This window comes from Carassius gibelio, chromosome A2 (assembly GCF_023724105.1).
Source record: "Carassius gibelio isolate Cgi1373 ecotype wild population from Czech Republic chromosome A2, carGib1.2-hapl.c, whole genome shotgun sequence".
NCBI lineage: Eukaryota > Metazoa > Chordata > Actinopteri > Cypriniformes > Cyprinidae > Carassius > Carassius gibelio.
Genome location: NC_068372.1, coordinates 15,123,972 through 15,147,153, shown reverse-complemented (window position 1 = coordinate 15,147,153; position 23,182 = coordinate 15,123,972). Strand labels below are relative to the sequence as shown.

At 36.7% G+C, this 23,182-nt stretch overlaps 2 protein-coding genes and 1 long non-coding RNA gene across 5 annotated transcripts; 2 read left to right on the top strand and 1 right to left on the bottom strand.

Annotated features, from left to right (window-relative positions):
* The first annotated feature begins 587 nt into the window (after window positions 1-587).
* Window positions 588-2,876, top strand: lmo4 (LIM domain only 4). Of its 3 annotated transcripts, none has more exons than XM_052615519.1 (4): window positions 588-860; window positions 1,098-1,302; window positions 1,803-1,899; window positions 2,033-2,876. In XM_052615519.1, the coding sequence occupies exons 2-4, from the start codon at window positions 1,109-1,111 to the stop codon at window positions 2,195-2,197; spliced, it is 456 nt and encodes a 151-aa protein (XP_052471479.1). In that variant the 5' UTR covers window positions 588-860; window positions 1,098-1,108; the 3' UTR covers window positions 2,198-2,876. The 3 variants fall into 3 exon arrangements, with proteins under 3 accessions (XP_052471479.1, XP_052471462.1, XP_052471470.1); XM_052615502.1 differs by having other exon boundaries at window positions 1,029-1,302; XM_052615510.1 differs by having other exon boundaries at window positions 590-860; window positions 1,050-1,302.
* A 1,531-nt stretch (window positions 2,877-4,407) lies between these two features.
* Window positions 4,408-23,122, top strand: LOC128027672 (serine/threonine-protein kinase N2). The gene is made up of 22 exons (XM_052615479.1): window positions 4,408-4,804; window positions 7,676-7,967; window positions 11,255-11,409; window positions 12,390-12,519; window positions 12,608-12,753; window positions 14,395-14,623; window positions 15,150-15,332; window positions 15,451-15,560; window positions 15,667-15,810; window positions 16,045-16,120; window positions 17,476-17,635; window positions 17,756-17,858; window positions 18,117-18,253; window positions 18,340-18,424; window positions 19,501-19,592; window positions 19,698-19,874; window positions 19,963-20,025; window positions 20,121-20,197; window positions 20,272-20,414; window positions 20,910-21,017; window positions 21,111-21,191; window positions 21,302-23,122. The coding sequence occupies exons 1-22, from the start codon at window positions 4,784-4,786 to the stop codon at window positions 21,503-21,505; spliced, it is 2,916 nt and encodes a 971-aa protein (XP_052471439.1). The 5' UTR covers window positions 4,408-4,783; the 3' UTR covers window positions 21,506-23,122.
* Window positions 17,675-21,874, bottom strand: LOC128027684 (uncharacterized). Its single transcript, XR_008186787.1, has 4 exons — window positions 21,799-21,874; window positions 21,403-21,532; window positions 18,027-18,176; window positions 17,675-17,923 (listed from the first exon to the last, which is right to left on the bottom strand). It is a non-coding gene; the product is annotated as an uncharacterized LOC128027684 (long non-coding RNA).
* Window positions 23,123-23,182: the final 60 nt, after the last annotated feature.

Here is a 23,182-nt window from a genome sequence, read left to right as displayed (position 1 = left end):
CTTTCCTCCCTCTCAGCTCCTACATCTCTGTAATCTAGAGTGTGCAGGTTTGAATTAAGATCAATTGTCAAGATAAAACCGTTTTCACTGGTTCCCATGACTACCACTTTTCACCCAAACTGCTTTGATTATATTTAATCTGATGGTAATCGTGGCTAAATGACAGACAGATGATAAGAAAGGCAGGATCCTTTTCTCACGGATGATTTTCTATGGCCACCCAATCAGACAGCTGTCAAGGTTTCTTTTCATAGTGATTTGGCCGTGACGCTGCGTGTGTGCTGTAATTAGCTCTTTAATATGGGTGATTAAGGCCCCATTGTAACTGACACCGAATGAGAAATGTGAGGCAGTCCATCTAAACTTCTTCAAGGCAGTTTGACAAATCAATTTCTGACAGCTAATTTTGTGATTTACAATTAAAATTTAAATAGTACATTAAATATAGTGAAATGCTAGTGCAAATGACGAACGCGCATTGTTGACAGCATCAATAACGTACTAGCATCTAAATACTGCATCTGCAGCCGGGCTGCTTCAGCGAGAGAGACCACAATTTAAGTGAGTGGTGATTGGCTGAAGCGCCCCTGACGTCACCTCACGGATGTTTAAAGGGGATAGAAGTCCGGTAATAGAGCAACGTAAAGAGCGCCGTTAATTTACAACGGTCAGACCTTATGAGGATATACAAGCGAGACGTCATATAGTTAAATGAAGTTATATCCGCGTTAATGACCTCTGCTTTTTGCCTGAAGACAAGCTATGGACCGGCGTCTGCGTCTATCCGAGCTGACTGACTGAACGCGATCATCTGTTCTGTCTTGATGACTCTGTGAAATCATCTGAAAGTTGTGAAGCAGGTGAGTGTGTCAATCAAGTATAAGTGTGTGAACTTGTCTACTTTGATAAATTGTTTATCTGTCAGTGTCTTACAGATAGGGGCCCACCGGTCAAATTAATTCATTGCCTACTTAAAAACTAACTGAATACAGTTTGTGTTTGTTGTCCAGTTAGTAACATCTGTTCAGTTGACATGCATTCTATTCTAGGTAGTGACCCAGTTATTATGGTAAACACTGCTTGTAATACACAACCAGCTCATGTCAGAATGGGGGCCCTGGCATGGAAGCGGTGTGTTGGATGTGGATGCAAGATTTCAGACCGCTTCCTCCTGTTTGCTCTGGATGGATACTGGCACTGCCACTGCCTCAAGTGCTCCTGCTGTCAAGCCCAGCTGGCAGAAATCGGCTCCTCGTGTTTCACAAAGCGTGGCTTGATCCTCTGCAAAAGTGACTATATAAGGTCAGACTACAGGAACAACACTGTTTTGTTATTGTCATTCTTTATAATTTACTATCATTCACACCCTCAGCTAACAAATTTTCTAGACAAATGAGAGAAATTCTATCATAGTGTATATCTAATTAGTCTAGCAAAGACAATATGGGGTTGATTATACGCACCCTTAATGTTGTTTCAAACCTGTTTGACTGTGGAAAACATTTTGAAGAATATTAGGATTTTAACACTTTCAGTTCCATACTGACTTCAACTGTATGGACGTCTTTAGGAACAGAAACAGGCTTTTTATTTATTTTTTTAATCATCATTCTTCAAAATATATTTTGTGTTCAGCAAAAGAAAGAAATGCATACAGATTAGAAACAACATGAAGGTGATTAAGATGACAGAATTTCATTTTTGGGTGAATTATCACATTAAATGAGGAAACCGTATAGAAAAAAGTTCAAATAGACTTGCTTATTAAAGATATATTTGTAATCTTGTGATGTTTATTACAGATTGTTTGGCCACAGCGGAGCCTGCAGGGCTTGCAGTAAGTCCATCCCAGCAAATGAAATGGTTATGCGAGCACAGGACAATGTTTTCCATGTCAAGGTAATTTACTCTAATAAACGGACCCATTGACTCCTTAAAGTATGTAGGTTGATATGCTGAAGTGTGTTTTGGAGGAGACCGGGTGCATTGTAATATGTTTCCCTCACAGTCATTTCTTTCTTTACTCTTGTAGTGTTTTGTATGCTCCGTCTGTCATAACCAGCTAGTACCTGGTGACCGTTTTCACTACACGAATGGAAAGCTGTACTGTGAGCAGGACAGACCGACAGCTTCTGTGCACAGATGCGACCACTTGGATTCACTCAGGGAGCACAACATATCTGAACAGAAGTCCTGAGCTCATCATTTTTTGCCGAACTCTAAAAAAAGAGACACTAATGGAGCACCTAGTTTCATATTCAAGACCTCATATAACCCAGTAGTTGCTTTGTCAGCTACAGACCATTTTGTGAAGGTCTAATATATTGGAAATTCAACGTATATGGTAATATCTGGCCGTTTAAATGAGGTTAACCATTGGAGCTGAAAAGCAATATCGGCAGGCATTCTTGCGTATCATAATCAATTATGAATTGGTTTTGCACGGAATGACCTTTCTTATATGTTGTGGACCTGCAATTTAGTTGTGGTGTGTCTGTTAGTGTTGATATAGTGCTGTGTACTTCACTTTCAGGCAGTGAAAACACACCACCTTCCTCTGGTGTGTGTGTGTGTGTGTGTGACATTTATCTTTTGGTTATGGGATGGCTATTCTTCCTGGTCTGCAATTACAGTATCACTGCTATTAACCTGTTCTTAAATCAATTCTGGTAGCATCCAAAGAGTCCACATTCTCTGTATCATTTGTAGCAGACCTCCAGATGATCTCTTAGAGGGCATAATGTTATTTTTTTTAATTAGAAAACAACATTCTGAGCTCACTATAAAGGACCAAACTTTAAAATGTGTTGTGTGTGTGAGAAGTAATATTTGCTTTATTCAGAATAATTAAAAATCTTTAAAACCCCCAGAAAGGATCTCTTCACAGACTTTGAGTTGTGTTTTCAGTTGTGATGCATTCTAAATGTTTTCTAAATAATGTTCTCAGACACACTATTTATGGAGAACACCACCCTCTGTTGGCTGAAGGTAATTCAGTCACTTTCAATAGGAACTCTTTATATAAGCCTTTGTTAAAAAATGTTTTTAGTAAAAGCAACATATTAAGGTATGTGCAGAAATAGTCGGAATTATGAATTTAGAAAAACAACTACTCAGAGGGACCATTATATAAAACATAAAAATTGTTTACAGAATAAATAATAAAATACACTATAAATTATTAAAACATTGATGTGTCATGCTGAATGTCATGTGTTTAAGGCCATTCCATCATATCCCAATCTCTGATTATTGTAATGTTGATATTTTCTTCTGATTAATATACCTCCTGTCTATGCTTTGCATAATTCACCAGTCTGACTTTAATGCATGTTTTTGATGAGAAATATTGATATCTGTAAAGCAAAATACATTGGGAGCTGTTATAAAATATTTCACGACAGAATAAGTGGAGCTGCTTTTATAGAGTAAATCCTTATTGAATGACTATTGCTGCTTCTGCAGAGTAAATCTAAATCAATTGACCAGAAGAAAAAAATAAATAACTCACTGAAATGAATGTGGTCCTGCACCTATAAATAAATAATGAATTAATTGCTTCTACAGAATATGTCCCTATAGAATAATAATACAGGATGCTATTTATGATTCTATAAAATAAATCACAAAGAAATGAGTTGCACTGATGTAACAGCATAACAACCCTATAGAAGTCGAAATAAAATATAAGCGCTCCTGCTCTTATAGAATCACAAAATGACTGTTGTATTACTTCTATATAAATCCTTATAGATTAAGTAATGCTGGTGCTATAGAATACTTTGCAATAAAAACAAAATGTGTTGCTATACAGAATAAATCACAATAGAATGAGTGCTGTGTTATGTGGAATATGTCCTTGAAGGCCTCTCTTTGTCTAACACTATACTTGAAGACCCCACCCAATTATTTTGAGATTAAACTTGATCGTTATTCAAGAAGACAAATGTTAAACCAAATACATTTGCATCTTGCTTCTTTGATTCTTTTTAAATGTTAGCATTTTTAATCTACATTATTTTAATACAATAAAAAAGTTCTCCTGTGAGTGATGCCCAGTTGAGGACTACTGTTAGAAATTAGAATACATTAGACCTATTGAAAGTAGGCTACAGGAGTTAATTCCTATAATAGTATACAACAAAATGAGTTGTGATTCCCTATAAAAATATAGAATGTGTTACTGCAAATAAACTACATCGGGACAGAAATATTTTTTCTTCTGCAGAAACTTCTACATATAAAGTCCGTAGGCTACATCATATATCATTACAGTGTGCTACTTCTGTAAAATAAACCCCAGTGCAATATAATTCTGCTAATAGCAGTAGCTACAGTAACTTGTGTTGTTTTCAAAAAGAAATAAAGTCCTTATAAAGTAAGTCCAAACAGAATTCGTGGTCCAGCTGTTTTGCCTCTGTGTTTGTGAAGCTGTTATTGATCACATGATCGCGGGTGGACTGGCCGCGGCTGAACTGGGTGCGGGAACAGAAACGTGCACTTGGGTCGGCCTGTCACCCGCCTCCCCTTGTTGTGCTCTGCGTTCACCCCAAAAGCGCGGATCTTCGCTCTGAGCCCGGGTCAAAACCCTTGCGTTTACAACAAACCGACAGGCTGCAGTTGAACAATGGGACCCTCTCCGTATCCCGCAAATGCTATGGATCGTATCCCAAATAAAGCGATTTTCGCCTGAGACGGAAACATAACAGGATTGTTTTTTTTTTGGGAGTGACTCACCTCCCCTTCCCCAGAGTTTGATTCAAAAAAAGAGTTCACAACCAAGATGGCCGCCGATCCCATGCAGGTAGGAAAAGTTTATTTTATTTTATTCCATACTGTATAGATGTAAAGAATCTTAAAGTATGCTTTAAAAACATATTATGCGCCATAGTCGCGGCTCTCTCGCGCACTTTCAAACCACAACTTTTTCTTCCCGTGGGACGAGCTGCTCCCTCCGCCGAAGAGCTCATGACACGGGAAAACGGGAATGGGATCCTAAAAATACTTATGCCAGGAGTTAAGAGGTTTTATTGTTCTCGAACAGTCATATAGTAGCGTCTCCAGATAAAATGTAATTGCTTTTGTATTGCATGTTGCCTGATGCTAACACGGAGTTGTGATGGATCGCAATTGTACACACTGGCTGTGTTTCAAAATCTAGTGAGCTGCCTACCTAGACAGCTTGTTGAAGAAACTAAAACGGATTTAAATGAAGTTAATAGACAGTAGTTAGTTAAATAAGTTCACTGCTTTTATCATGTTATTACCAGATTATCCCTAATGTGAGATGTGGGAAAGTTTAGAATGAAATTCGGTTCTGTTTGTTTATGCTTGCGTTTTTCTACAAATGATTTTGTAGTTATTTGGTTGGGGCTTGTCTTTTTGCCCAGTGCTGAACTGCAGTCTAGTTTCTAACTCTTTGAAACTAGTTATTAAGTTCATCTGAAGGTCTAAACTTGTCCTTTAATAACTCGAGTGGATTGCTGGTTAATGTAAACTAACAAACTAAATTACATATATATTATTTTTGTAGTTTACCTGCCTTTGAGATGCCTTAAACATCAAGATGTAATTCAGTAAACTGCATTGAGCTGTCAGCTATTATAACTCAACTTCATTAAAGTGCATTATTGTGAAAAGAGACTTCTAGATAGCCTTTCACTCGGAATACAATAGTTGATTGAGTCCACCCCATTTCACTTTTAATGTTGTTTACAAACAGACATGACCACAACATTTCTGAGCATTTGTAAATTCAATTGTCTGGTGTGCAAAAAAAAAATAAAAAAGAAGCCCTATAGCTGTCAGATGTCATTTTGCCAGCGCCTTCAAATTACAACCAGGAATCTGTTGTGCTTTTCTCAATTTTTGTAACTGGAAAGGACACTGTTGTTACTGAAACATGTTTTGTCAGTATTTTCCCCCATAACTGATAAGTATTATGGAAAGGGGAAGAGACACTGCTGCATAATTTGGTTTTATGCTGTGAGAGAGAGGTCTGAAGACATTGTTGGTTAAAGTGCTCTTCAGGACTCTTTCAGGCGTTTGAAGGGAGATTTTTAACCCTCATCAGTTTGAGTATTCATGAGCAAAACACAGTATTAATGGAACCATTTTGTCCCGCAGGTTGTGTGGTTTTAATATTGATTTTGTCCTGAGTGTAGCAACACAAGTGAGGAAGAGATAAGGTGCAACTGGCTTTTTCCTCTCATTACCTAAAATGTAGAACAGTTGCTTTTCCATGACCTTCAGTTGACCCATGGGTCAGTACTGTACATGCAAGCAACGTGTCAAAACATACATACCAGTTAGTTTTTATTTCTTTCTTTCAGCAGACAGCATGGGTGAAGGATGTAAACAAAAGGGTCACCGAAGCTAAAATTTCAGAACATTTACTCCAGTTCAGCTTTATATTTTAAATTAAGGTTAGCCTACACAATTATCCACCAAACATCAGAGATATTTTATCCCTGTATAATTTATCGTTATCTGTCAATATTGGATATTTAAAGAGGTAATTCACCATTGGCAAGATGGGGTTTTAATAAAAATCTGTCTGTCTGTGCAGTTAAAAGACGTCATCTGGCAGATTTTTGCTGGAAAATAAAAGGCGATATCTTTGTCCTGATAGCATGAAAAAAAAATTAACTTAATTAACTAACTTTCACTACAGACATTGTAACAATACAAAGCTGGTTTAAAATGGACAAACTCACCCTTTAAATGTACATGGTCATTTCTCTTATTTTTACATTAAGATTACCTCTGCTGTCATCTAACGCTCACTCAAAGCTAAACAAGTTAAAAATACTCATTATTTAATAACACTGTTAAATGTAAATTGTCAGCAAGTCTCAAAATTTTTCACGCTGTTCATTATAATAGTTGTAATGCCTCACTTTAAGCAATGAATAGGCTGATTTTAGTCGTTAGTGTTTGCTTTTTTTATACATTTAGACAAAATAGTTTTGAATTTAACATAAGCCATTTTTCAGTTTTCAGTATCTCATTGGTACCTTCCAGAGAAATATTATCAATGCATCCCTACTTTTGTTATATGAATGTTTGTATTTGAATAATATGACCATTATGGAATCGGATGTATTTTACTTATTAACTGTGGATGGTTGTGGAACCTCACTTTCACCCTCCTCTAGATCTGAATTAGCATATTCTGCTGAATGTTTTTCAGTGCTTTGTTTTTAAGCTTTATTTATGGCTCCACTTTCCACAGAGGAAGATTAAAGGATCCGTGTCAGTTCTCCTGCATGTTGTCGGTGAGCTCATGAAGAGCTGGGCTAAGCAGGATTTGGCTCACCCACTTTATCCTCCCAGCTGATGTCAGTCATACTGTGTTTCTTTATGCGTATATGTGTACCTCTGTGTGTTTTTGTTCATGCTTAGTGATTAGTGTATGGTGCAATATATCATGACTAATGTTACTCCAGGCGACAATTATGCATTAGGAGGGAATTTCTTTCAGGTGTTTACTTGGAACATTTTTTTTTTGTTTGTCTGTTTGTTTGTTTGTTTGTTTTTTGCATGAAAAAATACCTAAGAAACTAAAGTATTTGAAATAGTTTTCTAAAGAAATTTGATGTAAAAGTTGAAGGATATTAACGTCAAAATATGGTAATATATTTTGTGATGACTGTAAAATGTTTATTTTGTACAGGCTCACATGGTTTCGGACCAGCTGGGCCTGGGGCACAACCTTGACCTGTCTGATACCATGGTGCAGCAGAAACTAGACGAAATCAAGGAGCAGATCAAGAGGGAGATCCGCAAAGAGCTGAAGATCAAAGAGGGGGTGGAGAACCTTAGAAAGGTCACCACAGAAAAAAAGAGACTGGCATATGTTGATAATATGCTCAAGAAGTCCAACAAGAAGTTAGAGGAGCTTCATCAAGAGCTGCAGGAACTCAACGCTCATATTGTGGTGAAGGATCCAGAGGATCTTCTCTTAGGTATGAGCAAAGCTTTCATCAGGAAACTTGAACCATCTGTTGTGCCACCTGAATTTATTTACACACACACACACACACACACACACAAACACTACCATCCAAAACTTTGAGGTCAGAATGAAGATATATTTTTTAAAAGAATTGTATACTTTAATTTAAAAAGGATGCATGAAGTGTCAATAAATACATTTTTAATGTTACAAAACTAAAGCTGTTCTTTTGAACTTTGAAGAGTAAAAGGTATCATGGTTTTCACAAAAATATTAAGCAGCATAATCTTTCAACATTAATAGTTATAATAAATGTTTCTTGAGCAGCAAATCAGCATATTAAGATGATTTTTGAAGGATCATATGACACTGAAGACTGGAGTAATGATGCTGAAAAGTGTGCCATCATAGGAATACTTTACATTTTATAATAGATTCAAATAGTAGTCATTTAAACCGTTGAAGTCCGGTGAGTTTTCTCTTTATAAAAGCACTACGTTTTGCAGGCCTCCATATATTCTAGCTTCTCTTTTGATTAAAAAGAATATATTTTAATTAACAGAAACTGACATTTTTTTGCTTAATGTTAAACATTTCACCCATTCTTACTGATCCTGACAAAACTTTACAAGTCATTCTTGCAGTTTCCAGTGGGTCATCCTCATAGTTGAGCCCTACCAATTTTTATTTATTTATTAATATATGACGTACTTCTCCAGTGTCCACAAATCACTTTTTGATTGTTTGGAACATAAATCGTCTTTACATGTGAGATATGTGAGTCCAAAGGGTAAGTAGTAGCAGTTCGTCTAAACTGAATAGTCACAGAATAACCTCCTCTAGATTACAATATTTATTTATTAGTATATCTGCCAGAAGCATGATCAGATCTCTCACCCTACTAACCACATCCTTGTACAGGACAAGATGTAGCCTGGCATAGAAACCTTATCTGATGAGAAAGGGCTTTTGTTTGGTGACTCAGCGCAAGAGGAATGTTGCTGCGTGTCACACCTCTGTGTTGACCTCCTCAGTCTGTGTCCGCTAAGCAGAAAATCAGCAGATGCCACTGGAAGACAACAGCGCTCCAGTGCCAGTGCCTCGCGGGTGATGTCATAGTTGCTCAGCACTTGTTGGGAGTCCAGACACACTCGCTGATGACCCGGGTCAAGCCTTCTGCTCCTCATTATATCATCAGCTCTTATTAAATCCATTGCACAGACACATCTATTTGCTAATAACTAGTTAGTACAGTGTGGTATAGGACTTTGATTAAATTATAAGCATCTCTGAAGTCTCAAAGTCTGTAATAGGTTAGTAATACCTGCTTGTGTGGGTGCGTTATTCCTTACCCTGCGGACTCTGTTTATAATAAGAGGCATCTGTATTTATACCTTGCATAATGATGTGACTCAGGAGTCTCCAGGTGCTTAACAAAAGACGATTGTTCCTCATTAACATGTGCTTCCACACTAAGGTGCTTTGTGAAGATTTATTTATCACAGACAATCTCCTCGCTTCTGCTCTGAACCTCAACGTCCTCCTGGAGGTTTTGTAGTAGAATAAATCGTCATGTAGAGAGGTGTTCATACTCTGTCTGTGTTGTCTATGAAGCAAATGTTTTTGGAGATTTTTTTATTATTTGAGTTTGGTGATATTTGATTGTCATTACTGGTGCGTATTGTTTGAGGCTGACTGCAACGCCATATATATAGAGAGAGCCACATATATGGATAGTTGATATAAACAATAATCATGATTCAAATTCCAAATCTAAATATTTTCAGGCATCTGGTGAAATAAAATATATGCAATACTGTTTTAAATGTTTTGAAAGAAGTCTCGTATGCTCTCCATTGTCTCAAAGCATTTATTTGATAGAAACAAAGGGAAAACGGTAATATTGTGAAATATTATTACAATTCAAAATAACTGCTTTCTATTTTAATATATTTTAAAGTGTAATTTATTCCTGTGAAAAGCTGAATTTTCAGCAGCCATTACTCTAGTCCTTGATCCTTCACAAATTATTCTACTATGTTGATCTGGAGCTCAAAAACATTTCTTCTTTATTATCAATGTTAAAAACAATTATGCTGCTTAAAATTGTATGATTTTTTTTGTTTGTTTTTTACCTTTTTAACATTATCTTCACCATCACTTACGATAAATGTACTACATAATACAAAAATAATTTACACAATTTTTTTTTTTTCTTCAGTCAGAGGTTTAATGATTTTTAACAACCTCCCATTGCTGCCAAAGTTAAAACACAGTAAAATGTAGGTTAAAAAAGGCTTTACCAAATACAGTTCTTTTTTTTATTAAGCACTAATAGTAATATTGATTGTGTTTTATTTTGACATTTATTTAGCCTCTTCTTACATCAGACCAAGTTGATTTAACACCTAAAAGAATTGACCTTACCAACTGTATTGTCATTATTGCTGTTGAAGTTTAAATCAAAGATGCTGCCATCTTTGTGTGTGTTTTTTTCATGACACTGTATTTTTCTATATTTCCCAGCTCTGCTTTCACATAAAGTGCGTTTGTGAGAGCTGATGTTTTTGTTTGTTATTTGCAGAAGTCTAACAGGTTTCATTTATGTGTCGAGGTTGGGGGAATTTTTACTTGTCTGGACATGATAAGTAGTGATGTGCTTCATTGAAATAATTTCAGTCTTCATAGTCCTTCATCAAAGCAACCCCAGAACATTCCTGAAAAACTGCACAACTTACAGAATTAAACAGTCACCCTCATAAGAGTGCTCGCACCATATGGCCAGCTTTTTGAATGTTGCTGCACCAAAAAACAACAACAACAGTTTTCAAATGATTCAAAAGTATGAATATTTTTCCTTGCATTAGTGCAGCTTCTAAACTTGACTCTTAATGTAACTCAAAGCTAAAACAAAGAGTCAGGTACTCCTGTTGCAACATCCTTCCTGTTTTGTATGGTTTAGCCAAAAATCTGGAAGTGGCCACAGAAATCTGCAACAACTTAATTTCTGTTGCATCATTATTCAGTTGGTCCTTTCTGGTGCTGGTGTTGTGAAGTAATTAAATAGTTAAGAGCTTTCAGCCAAACAGCATTGGAGTCCTCGTATTAATAAAAAAACACTTAGACATTTCTTAAAATACCTTCAAGTCATACAGATTCTAATGAGATGAGGGTAAATAAATGAGACAGACTTTTTGTTTTTGGGAGAACTATCCTCTTAACTCTAGATTGAGATCCAGGAAGTTTGTTCTTGTAATCTCTTTAGTTCCTACTAACATTCTGCCATTTCTTTCCCAGAGAGCCCTCTTATGCTGGACAGCCCTAAAAGTGAGGCACGGACATTCACTATCAGCAGCAGACTAGCAGCCCTGAAAAAACAGAACGACATTGAATTAAAGGTGAAACAGGGGGCTGAGAACATGATCCAGATGTATTCAAATGGCTCCTCAAAGGTAATGTACCGTTTTTTCTTTTCTTTCTTTTTTTAACCAGTAATGTAGAATCCAGTATTCCGTTGTTTACGAAGAACACAAGTGAACACCATTTTACCATCCTGGCCCAGAATCTGCATACACTACAAGTCAAAAGTTTGGAGGCTGTACTTACATGATTACAAATATAATAAAAATAGTAATATTGTAAAATAATGTTTTTTTCATTTCACTATATTTTAAATGTAATTTATTCCTGTGATGGTAAAGCTGAATCCTTCAGAATTGTTGTAATGTGATTCTTTGCTACACAAGAAACATTTCTAATTATTATCAATCTGTAAACCATGTAATATGATTGTGGAAACCATATTTGCTGAATAGAAATAAATGAACCGTATCGAAATAGAACTCTTTTGGAATATTATAGATAACTTAACTGTTACTTTTAATCAATTTATTGCATCCTTGCTGTAAAAAAGTATTCATGTCCTTACAAAAAATCTTACTGACAGCAAACTTTTAAATAATAGTTTATGTGTAAGGAAAAAAGGCCAACAGACATAAAATATGCCTAAATTCACTTGGATGGAAACACGGGTCCCAGAACTACTGCTTTACTTCAATGAGAGCAGCTACTGCAACTTGCCTGAGAGGTTTGGCCATAGGAGTGGCACTGGTGATGAGCTTAATCCCCTCCGGCCACACACACACACACACACACACAGTGCTGCCCTATAAGAAATTAGCAAGTGCTGATGTCAACCAGGAAATTACCTCTCTCAGCACGGTAACAGTCCCTGGCTTGTTGAGCCTTTGAGCAGCTTGCACAAAAGTGCTACCAGTGTAAAAAAATATCACATTCATTAATAAAGGAAATTAAAACAAATATTATATTTTTTAAAGGATAATCAGTTTAGCAGTAAGATGATTTCCCATCAGCGCGTAAAATCTGTATTTGTTTTTGCATTACTTTTATGACACTGTCATTGACCTTGCAGGACAGAAAACTGCTTGAAACAGCACAGCAGATGCTCCAGGACAGCAAAACCAAGATCGAGTTCATCCGAATGCAGATCCTCAAAGCCAGCCAAACCAGCGAGCTCAGCTTCGACGACAATGATGTCATTGGTAACACTCAAACATTGTTCCTCCAGCGTTAGCATTCATAGTTCAACAAACACAGAACAATAAATGTATTTGTGGTGTTGTGGTGCAGCCAAACCCATCATCAGTCCACTGGACCTGCGGGTGGAGGAACTTTGCCATCACACACGGATAGAGTACGCTGTGGCCGAGGGGGCCAAGAATGTCATGAAGCTGTTGGGCTCTGGTAAACTGGCTGAGAAAAGGGCTCACTCAGAGGTATTTTCAATTGTATTGTTGTCCTCATCACCTTCTGAACTGACCTTGTTGGTGCATCTGACCTTTAGCACTATTTTTAAGTTTTAACATGTCCATAGCTTTCACCTTTTGACCCTTGCCGTCATGGAAAAGATGATGGCCTGAGAGACCACCAGTAGTGTACAAGCTTGACATAGAATAGAATAAAATAAAGTCTCACATAATTTTTTATTGATTATTTATTAATTGTATAATTGATTAAGTTTCTGGGTCCAAGTCTCTACACCATTTCAAATGAGAATATTATCTAAACAGTCATTTATGAGCACGTTATATTTATAGCAAACATTTAAGCTAAGCTTTTCAAAACCCATGGCGTGCACAAGAGTCTACTGCCTCACCGTGTCCTGGACACCAAGATTTAAGTGATTCAGAAAAGATGATCATCTGAGATTTTGGTATGGATATAAAGTATAGGATCATGATTTGTGGTGACCGCACACTGTGAGAATATGTAGCCAGCATTGTTTCCTTTTGGGATCTGATAGAGTGCTGGGACCCTGAATGTCAGGCTCAACAACCGGACGGATCATCACTGTGTGCAAAAGGGCTGCATGGAAAGTTTTTGTTTTAATTCCATGTAAGAAATAGTATACAGGTTTTGGAACAATGTGGATAAGTGACCGTCCACGGTACACTGCATGTTTTTGAAGGTTAACTTCATGATATCTCAAAAGAGAAGCTAAACATGTCTCATATCGTTTGAAAGCTGAGATTCAAGTGATTCGAATGATGCATTTTAAGATATAATCAACAAAGCAGGTTCAATCAGCGTTTTTGTCAGACCGCCAATAAAACTTCATGCTGTGATCCCATTGTGTTTTCCAGCTAATAGCTCCCAGCTATAGTCAACTACAGGCGTTTGTTTACAAAAAAACTGAAATAAATGCAGGCGAAATGTTTTCATTTTTTTTTTCCAGTGTGTTCTAAGTTATATTATTCAATACCAATTACATTTACAATTAGGGCTGCACAGTTTTCACAAATTTCAAATCGCGATTACATTTATGGATGCCAAAATTATGTAATCGTTCAATCGTTTTATAGTTTAATGGAGAAACCAATTCGATGTATATTTGAAATTTGAGGCTTAATACTATAGAAAAACAGTATAGTGTTTTCAGCTTATTTTCAAGATTACGGCATGCAGTTGCATCAAACAATGGTATAAACATCATTTACTGTAAATCGTGATAATCGTTATTAATAACAGCAAAATAAAATTTCAAGGGAATAATCGACAATTATGATTTTTGTCATAGTTGTCCAGCCCTACTTACAATGATCCTGAGGTTTGTTCTGTTGAGGAGAAAAAAGACCAAAACCATGCATATGTTCCAAAGGGTTCAAGAACCATTCTCATAGAAGTTACTGTAAACCAAGCAGCTTTCTGTCCATCAGTGCAGCAAATTTGCATGATCAGCTTGAGTATAATTAAAAAATTGTGCTCTGAAACTCCCAGTTTGGATTTCTGTTGCTTTAACTGGATTTCATCCTCAAAACTTCAACGAGCAACAGTAAATGTGACCATGCCTTTAGGTTTATATCTATGCATCCATCTGCCATTAATTAATTCTTCTGCTGTGATTCTGTGAAATCCAGGCCCAAGCCAGATTCAATGAGTCCAGTCAGAAGCTGGATTTGTTGAAGTATTCGCTGGAGCAGAGACTCAATGAGCTTCCGAAGAACCACCCCAAGAGCAGTCTGATCATGGAGGAGTTATCGCTCATGTCCTCTCCGGCTCTCAGTCCCCGTCAGAGCTTCATATCCATACAGAACCACAACAGCACTGTTAAAAACCAGTACAGCACCAAACCAGCTGCGCTCACAGGTGACCAGCATGAATTACCTTCAGATTCACCTTAATATGTTATTTAAGTGTTATATGAAGCTGTAAACTGGGGTTAGTAAGATTTTTTAAAGAAATTAACACTCAGCAAGAACACATTAAATTGATCAGAACCAAGAGTAAAGACATTTGAATCTTTCAAAAGATTTCTCTTTCAAATAAATACTGTTCTTTTGAACTCTCTGTTCATCAAAGAATCCTGAAATAAAATGTGTCACGGTTTTACACAAAAATATTAATCAGTACAGCTGTTTCCAGCATACAAGAAATGTTTCTTGAGCAGAAAATCAGCAAATTAGAATGATTTCTGAAGATCACGCGACACTGAAGACTGGAGTAATGGCTGATAAATTACATTTTTAAAATGTGCTAAAATATAATGCTTTATTTTCAATTGTTAAAGTGTTACCATTTTACTGTATTTATCAAATATATACAGGCTATCATACTGACCCCAAACTTTTAAATGGCAGCATATTTTAATAGTGATTGTTATTGACTGAAACAGGCAGGTTAGAGGTTCGTCTCATGGGATGTCAGGACCTGTTAGACAGCGTTCCTGGCCGGTCTAAAGCCACGTCGGTGCCGCTGCCCGGTTGGAGCCCCAGTGAAACACGCTCCTCTTTCATGAGCCGCGGGAGCCGCAGAGGAACCAGCGTTCGAAATCTCTCCAAAAACGATGACTTGTCCAGTTGAGTAGTTCTCAGTGCTTACTTTCACAAGCCTTTCGTTAAGACTTTGCAAATGAAAAAGAAAAGCTGTGCTTGTAAAGGAGCTTATTATGTGAACGTGTCTCTGTTTGTCTCCAGATGAGATTAGTGCCGTCCTGAAGCTTGACAACACTGTCGTTGGTCAGACCAGTTGGAAACCTGTCAGTAATCAGTCATGGGACCAGAAGTTTACATTAGAGCTAGACCGGGTAAACTCACTGTACATGACGTTTGTTTAATCATAAAACGTTATTTACACATGCAACATTCATAACGCTTCTGTTGTCTTGTTTTTTGTATGATTGTTTACCATAGTCTCGTGAGCTGGAGATCTCTGTGTATTGGAGAGATTGGCGGTCTCTTTGTGCGGTGAAATTCCTACGACTGGAAGACTTCCTGGACAACCAGCGGCACGGAATGTGCCTTTACCTCGAGCCAAAAGGGACTCTGTTTGCAGAGGTACCTTTACAATATTGTCTCTCAGCGATCAATAATTGTCCCACAAAGAGCCCTCTGATAAGCCGCCCGGAGCTGTGTGAGAAAATCAAAGAGGAATTCCTCACGCTTAGTGGCCCCTGAAACCCCCGGGCAGGTTTTCCCACCTTTGCTTTTCTAAAGAAACTGATCCTAGTCGATCTGAAGTGGAATTGGATTAGTTTTCAGAGCTTGAGCTAAAATCTGTTTTTGTTACAGGTTACCTTTTTTAATCCAGTCATTGAGCGAAGAACCAAACTCCAAAGGCAGAAAAAGATCTTCTCAAAGCAACAAGGTGAGGGTAATTTCTTCTACATGGCAGAATATTAAGAAATGTTTTTAATTTCAGCCTTTAAAATTGTCATGTTAGGGTTTATTGAACAAAAAAGCTGTTCAAAAAATAGATTCATTTGCCAGACCTGTAGACTTTTTTTGGTGGTGCACATTCAAGCTTTGTATTTGACACCCAAATTGCATGTATTGTGTGCAGTTATGCAGATTGTCTGTATGTATAGAATAACCAGATGACCTGCTGCATTTGCCAAAAAGAATAGTATGCAACAGAGCTTTAATGTGCTGCTTATTGTATCCCACAGTGCAATACACACGTTTTATTTCCAGTGTGAGAGATGAACCTAAAGTAATATCAGTCACAAATTCTTTTTAATTATTTGATTGGACTTCCAAAAGTGAAAACATACACAGAATTTGGTTAAAGATGCAAAAATATCTGCTTTCTTACAAGTTATAGTAACTGGGTGCCACTTACTGAAAGACACTTTGCATGGGGATCACATGAGAAAAATTATTTCACATTTTAAATTACTGATTAAAAGCCTGTGATGCAAAGCTGAATTTTCAGTAACTCTAACTCCAGTCTTCAGTGTCACATGATCCTTCAGGAATCACATGAAATCAGTTATTATTATTTAATATTTATGTGGAAACCGTAATATTTAATAATGAACGTAAAACCAAATGATTGTTTTGATTAATAGAATATTCAAAATAACAGCACTTATTTGATTTAGAAATATTTGTAACATCATAGATATTTTTACTGTCACTTTTTATCTATTTAATGCATCTTTGCTGAATTAAAGTATTCATATTATTGAACCCAAACTTTTGAACGGTAGTATATGCTGTTTTATTAAGTTTCTTTAATGAACATAGCTAACAGGTTTGCGTTTGTGTCTAATACTGTGATGAATGTTTTTTTTATGTATTTATTTTGGTGATGTCCCAAAATCTTAAATTTCACAGCAAGCTGGGGAGAAAGCTACAGTGTGTTTCCACAGAAATTCAGACTGTTCATGTTGATTTTTAAGAGAAGTTTTTAAAACAGTCACAAAAAGCGAAAGATTTTCAACTACGTATGGGCCAATTATAAATAAAATCCCTTTTCATAATACAGGCCTAACTGCTTGTAATAAAGCAAAACCGTGATTTATTCCCACCTGTCAACAAACCTGGGCTTCAGTCCCAAACCTGCACCTGCACCTTCTGAAAGCTTTCCTTTATGAAACACTCTTTGGTTTAGTTTTGTTATTGTCATTGTAGCTTCTTGTTTATATGACCCTGACCTCAAAGTAAAGAGATTTATTGGGGTCTGATAAATGTGTTTCTTCTCATCTCCCACGTCTGCAGGGAAACCGTTCCTGCGGGCCCCTCAGATGAGCATTGGTACCTGGGGCCGGCTGGTAAGGAGGGCCATTCCCTCTCCCAATAACTCATTTAGTCCTCAAGTGGCAGTGCTGGCAGCTGAGACGCTACACAGCAGTCACCCAGGAACCCCTGCTCTGAGGAGGTACAGTATGAACATACAATACAGTCAACACAAGTACTCTGTTAAACTAGTCTTTTTTGTTGTTGTTGTTGTCAAGGCAGTTCTTTCACATGTCTGTTTGTGTTTGTCTACCCACTCTAGTGACCCAATAGTGACAAAACTGGACTTTGACAAAGATGCCACACCAAAGCTTTTCTCAGAAGTCCTGCCCGAGGACAAGATCCCCAACAAAGAGCAAAAACGGGTAACATCGCACGCTACAACGTAGAGATAAGCTGCCCAGGCATCTGCATTGATGTCTTCTGTTTCCTAGAAAAGAACAGTTAAAGACTTCTTTAAACGTGTAATTCGTGTTTAGTCTTTCATCTGCCCCCTTGCACTTGAAAGGAAAAGGAAATGCCTTCGTCGTTACCTTTATTAGCATAAAGATAACCGTTATCCAGTGATAATATCATCTTGTATAAACAGCGGCAGCTGAAAGGCTTTTTTTCTTCTTCTGCAGGGCACTTTGACCTCATTTGACTACCGAAACGACAGGAATAGCATCATTGTTCAGTCTGACCTTGAAGAAACACAGGAAAGTGAGACTCAGCCATCAGCGTTACAGCTCATAACAGTCCAAAAGCACACAGAAATAAGGTGAGCCATTCATAGTTTTTATATTCTTCATGTACTAGCAAATATATTCCACTAGACCCTACTAAAGGACTTTTTTTTTGTTGTAGGGACGAAGAGGAGGAAGAACAGTTTCATTTCAGTCTTAAAGACTTTAAATGTGTTGCAGTGTTAGGCCGTGGACATTTTGGAAAGGTATGAGGCTATTTATGTTTATAATTTCCCTTGTCCCCCCCTTTTTTTGTTAAGGCAGTCATTTATTATAGGATATTTATGTAATGCTATAATAAGGTCCCATTAGTTCATGTTAGATAATGCATTAACTAACAATAAATAATCACAAGCAAAACATTTGTTACAACAACTATTGGTCTTTGTTAATGTTTAATAAAAATACAACTGTTCATTGTTAGTCCATGGTTGCGTATGCCCATTAAATAATATTAACAGCTACAACTTTGGATTTTAGTAATGTATTAGTAAATGTTGAAATTAACATTAACTATGATTAATAAATGCTTTAGAATGATTTTTTCATTGTTAGTTTATGGTAAATTATATAGTTAACTAATATTAACAAATGGAAGCTTATTGTAAAATGTTACTGATATTTATTATGGCTGTTTTTGTGCTGAACATTTTCTTTCTGTTTGCGTTTAGACGACCTTTGACATCATCTCATTCTCATTTTAAGTTCAACTTAAAAAATAAGTAATAATTGAACTACAAATATCTCAAAATAGCCTTTTTTTGCATTGAACGTTATATTTTGATGCCTTAATGTATGTGTAGCATTTAAATTACATTTTAATGTTTTATTTAATTTGGACAAATTTATATGTAATATACTTTATATAATATATCCTGTATTATAAAAAAAAAAAAAAAAAATATATATATATATATATATATATATATATATATATATATATATATATATATATATATACATTTATGTACTATTTTTATTTTATTTAGATCATTTATGGGTTATTGTCCATTACATGAACATTTTATTAGTATTTGACATTCCTACTGTTTTGCTGTTCATTTTTTTAAAAAGTGATCAGACAGCTGGCAAAAAAGCTATAAGTTTACACTTGAGCGAGAGACTCTGATATCTTTGGCATGATATTGTAGAGTCTTTAGGGTGGTCTTATTTGACTAGTTGCCCTAACAACCATATAGCACTACATATACCTTAAAAAATACCCCAAATAGTGACAGAAAACACTCACAGGATCTAAATGTCATTACATCTTTTCTTCCAGGTGTTATTAGCGGAATACAGTATTACAGGTGAAATGTTTGCCATCAAGGCCCTAAAGAAGGGAGATATTGTTGCCCGTGATGAGGTTGAAAGGTACATTTTATTTCAAATGTACATTTTATATATGCTCATTTGTGCGCAACACTCATCAGCTACTAGCGGTCTTATTTTATCCTGTATTATTTTCTGTTTTCCCAGTTTGATGTGTGAGAAGAGGATATTTGAGACTGTGAACAGCGTGCGGCACCCGTTCCTCGTCAATCTTTTTGCATGTTTCCAGACCAAGGAGCATGTGTGTTTTGTGATGGAGTACGCGGCGGGAGGAGACCTCATGATGCACATTCATGCCGATGTGTTTTCAGAGCCCCGGGCGACGTGAGTGACACAAAAAATCATGCTTTTTAGATGATTGTAATCGAGTCTTTAGCAGCATTTCAGGTTCTGTTGTTCTTGATTGTTGCAGGTTTTATGCAGCTTGTGTTGTCCTGGGGTTACAGTTTTTACACGAGCATGAGATTGTATACAGGTATAAGAAAAAATGGTGGTAACTCTTTAAATTTTGACACAGATTTCATTGTTTTTCATTATATTAATTTGAGGATTATTAAATGAATTCTTTAGAGATCTGAAGTTGGATAACTTACTGCTTGACACAGAGGGATTCGTCAAGATTGCTGATTTCGGTCTTTGTAAAGAAGGTACGGATATGTTTGTTGTTGTGTTGTCCACTGAACAAGCACCAGAGGCAAATGTTTACCTGTTTGTGTGTTAGGAATGGGTTACCAGGACAGGACGAGCACTTTCTGTGGCACTCCTGAGTTTCTGGCTCCTGAGGTGTTAACTGAAACGTCCTACACGCGTGCGGTGGACTGGTGGGGGCTCGGCGTGCTCATCTTTGAGATGCTTGTCGGGGAGGTCAGACCTCTTCCACTTTGGTTTATTTATTTCTTCTTCTTCATCTCTCTAAATTAACTGCTGCTTAAAAGTTTTGGTCTGTATGTTTTGATTTTGATATATTCTGTCTATTTTGATAGTATTCTGTCACACGATCCTTCAGAAACCCGTTAATACGCTGATTTTCTGCCCAATAAATTATTATCAGTGTTGAAATCACTTAATATTTTTGTGCAAACCGCCCTTTTCTCAGGATTATTTAATAATTGGATGCATTTATTTGAGATACAAATGAATTGTAAATGTCTTGACTGTCAGTTTAGACGAATGTCCTTCCTGAATGAATAATAAAAGTATTAATTTCTTTAAAAAAAACAACAACAACATCTTACTGACCTCAAACTTTTGAGTGTACCTGGAGAAGATGCTATCAATATTCATACTCAAGCAAATGTATTAAATGTGAAAGTGGCAGTATTTCTGGAACTGTTTTGTGTTTTTACAATTTTTCCATAGTCTCCATTTCCCGGTGATGATGAAGAAGAGGTTTTTGACAGCATTGTAAACGATGAAGTCCGCTACCCAAGATTCCTCTCAACAGAGGCCATCTCCATCATGAGAAGGGTTGGTACCAAGAGCAGCTTTATCAGTGTGGATTTACCAGCTGTTGACCCTAATATCAATCTTGTTATTCAAATCTTTCTTTTTTGCACACAGTTATTAAGAAGGAATCCCGAGCGACGACTTGGAGCCGGTGAACGTGACGCAGAGGATGTGAAGAAACAACTGTTCTTCAGAGTAAGCTCCAATCAATCTGGCTACATATCTCCAGTCATTCCTAGCATTGTATTTTCCTCTCTCTCTTTCTCTGAATATAAATTACATGTGTACCTTATTTATTTTTCTAGAATATTGACTGGGATGGACTCTTAGCAAAGAAAGTGAAGCCACCATTTGTACCCATAATCCAGAGCTCCAGTGACGTTAGTAATTTTGATGATGAATTTACCTCAGAGGCTCCGGTGCTCACACCACCCAGAGAACCCCGGCCCTTGACCCCGCACCAGCAGGACCTGTTTGCAGACTTTGACTATATCGCAGACTGGTGTTAGCCATGTGTTGGCATCCCTCCCTCCTCTCTAAACACACACAAGACAGAAAATGTGAATCAGACCGTTTGCAAATGTCCTTTTGTTGTTGTTGTCAGTGTTATTTTAGAATTACCAGATCCCCTTTTCCGTATTAACATGATGAAGAAACTTTCTTTTAAAAAAAAAAAACATAACAATGGAGTATTGTATTACCAACATGTTCGGGATAATTATTCAATTTCATCAGGGCCTAAGCACTGATCATGAAAACCATGCACCGAGTAGTTTAGTTTTCAACAGTTCTGTTGACTTACCGCAGCTCGTGCTCGTGACATGTGAAGCATGTGATCCGGTGCTTCTCTGACACCCCCTAGTGTTGAGGAAGTCAACAGGCCACATCCACATTCAACTTGCCCACAGAATTTCATCACTTAACGGAGAACGATGAGCCTTGATTTCCAATAGTTTTGTATTTGAAGCATTTACAGTGCGACTGGTTAAAAGTCTGTCAGCTGTCAATGTTAATTATGTGGAAGTGTTCAAAAAAAGCCATAGACCGGTGATACTTTGTACCTCGTCCAGTGAATGTATAGTTTGCCACTATTGCCAAAACATCTAGCCATTTTTATGTAATGGAGTCTTTACTCTTCCCTACAGTACAATATTAATGCATCATGATCCTAGTTTCAACGAATCTCAAATATGAACTACCAGTTACAACTCTGCTCATATATATATATATATATATATATATATATATATATATATGACAGTTTATAAAAGGACTTTAGTATATGTCAGTGTTTTAAAACAGGAAATGCATTTACTTCCAATCAGGAAGTTATTTTTCTATCATTTTTTAAGGATATGGTCAGGTTTTGTTTTTGATACCAGACTTAAGCTGTCAGTGGATTTACACTTCCGTTCAAAAGTTTGGGGTCAGTACGATTTGTTTGGAAAAAAAAAAGGGCTGAAAATTCAGCAATGACGTCACAGAAATAAATTATATATTCAAGTAGTAACCAGTAATTTAAAATGTTTATATTTCAGTGTTGCTGTTTTTGTCGTATTTTTGTTCAGATGAATGCAGCCTTGGTGAGACTGAGAGATTTCTTTCAAAAACGTTGCAAAATGTTACCAACCTCAGACTTTTGAACAGTAGTGTGTATGTGTGACAGGCAATCACATTACCTCATTATTCCCTACTGAACTTCCTCCATTTCATGTTTTTCCATATGTGGTTATGAGACATGACAGACTGGAATCTTTGCTAGACACCAAATATCAAAGTGTATATACTAATAACTGGTCTAGATGTTCAAAACTAGGCCTGAAGCTTCATATTACACATAAGCAAGTGGAGGGGTAGATGCTAGTTTGAGGTCTGGTGCATTATACAGGCTACACTACATAACATCAAGCTGGAAGCACTAATTTTTGACAAAAATGTCCATGTTTTATATAAATTGTTGGAAAACAAAGGATTGTACAAAGGCTTTCTACCCACTATACTCGTATGTCTGAGCATGATGCAGAAGAAAAGTATCAAAGGTACAGTTGTGAAGTTTGACTTGACAATGGTGTAAATACCAGGGTTTCGCTAAAACTGTCAGCCATCATTAAATGTTTATTATGTAAGTTGTGAGACTTTCTGCTTTTTGTGGACCTAACGAGGTTGCAAGTGGTTTATTGTCACTT

Coding starts and splice junctions, on each gene's coding strand:
- LOC128027672 (XM_052615479.1), top strand. CDS start 4,784: ATGGCCGCCGATCCCATGCAG. Junction 7,968..11,254: donor TCCAGAGGATCTTCTCTTAG/GTATGAGCAAAG, acceptor TTTCTTTCCCAG/AGAGCCCTCTTATGCTGGAC. Junction 20,026..20,120: donor GAGCATGAGATTGTATACAG/GTATAAGAAAAA, acceptor TGAATTCTTTAG/AGATCTGAAGTTGGATAACT.
- lmo4 (XM_052615502.1), top strand. CDS start 1,034: ATGCATTCTATTCTAGGTAGTGACCCAGTTATTATGGTAAACACTGCT. Junction 1,303..1,802: donor TGCAAAAGTGACTATATAAG/GTCAGACTACAG, acceptor TGTTTATTACAG/ATTGTTTGGCCACAGCGGAG. Junction 1,900..2,032: donor ACAATGTTTTCCATGTCAAG/GTAATTTACTCT, acceptor TTACTCTTGTAG/TGTTTTGTATGCTCCGTCTG.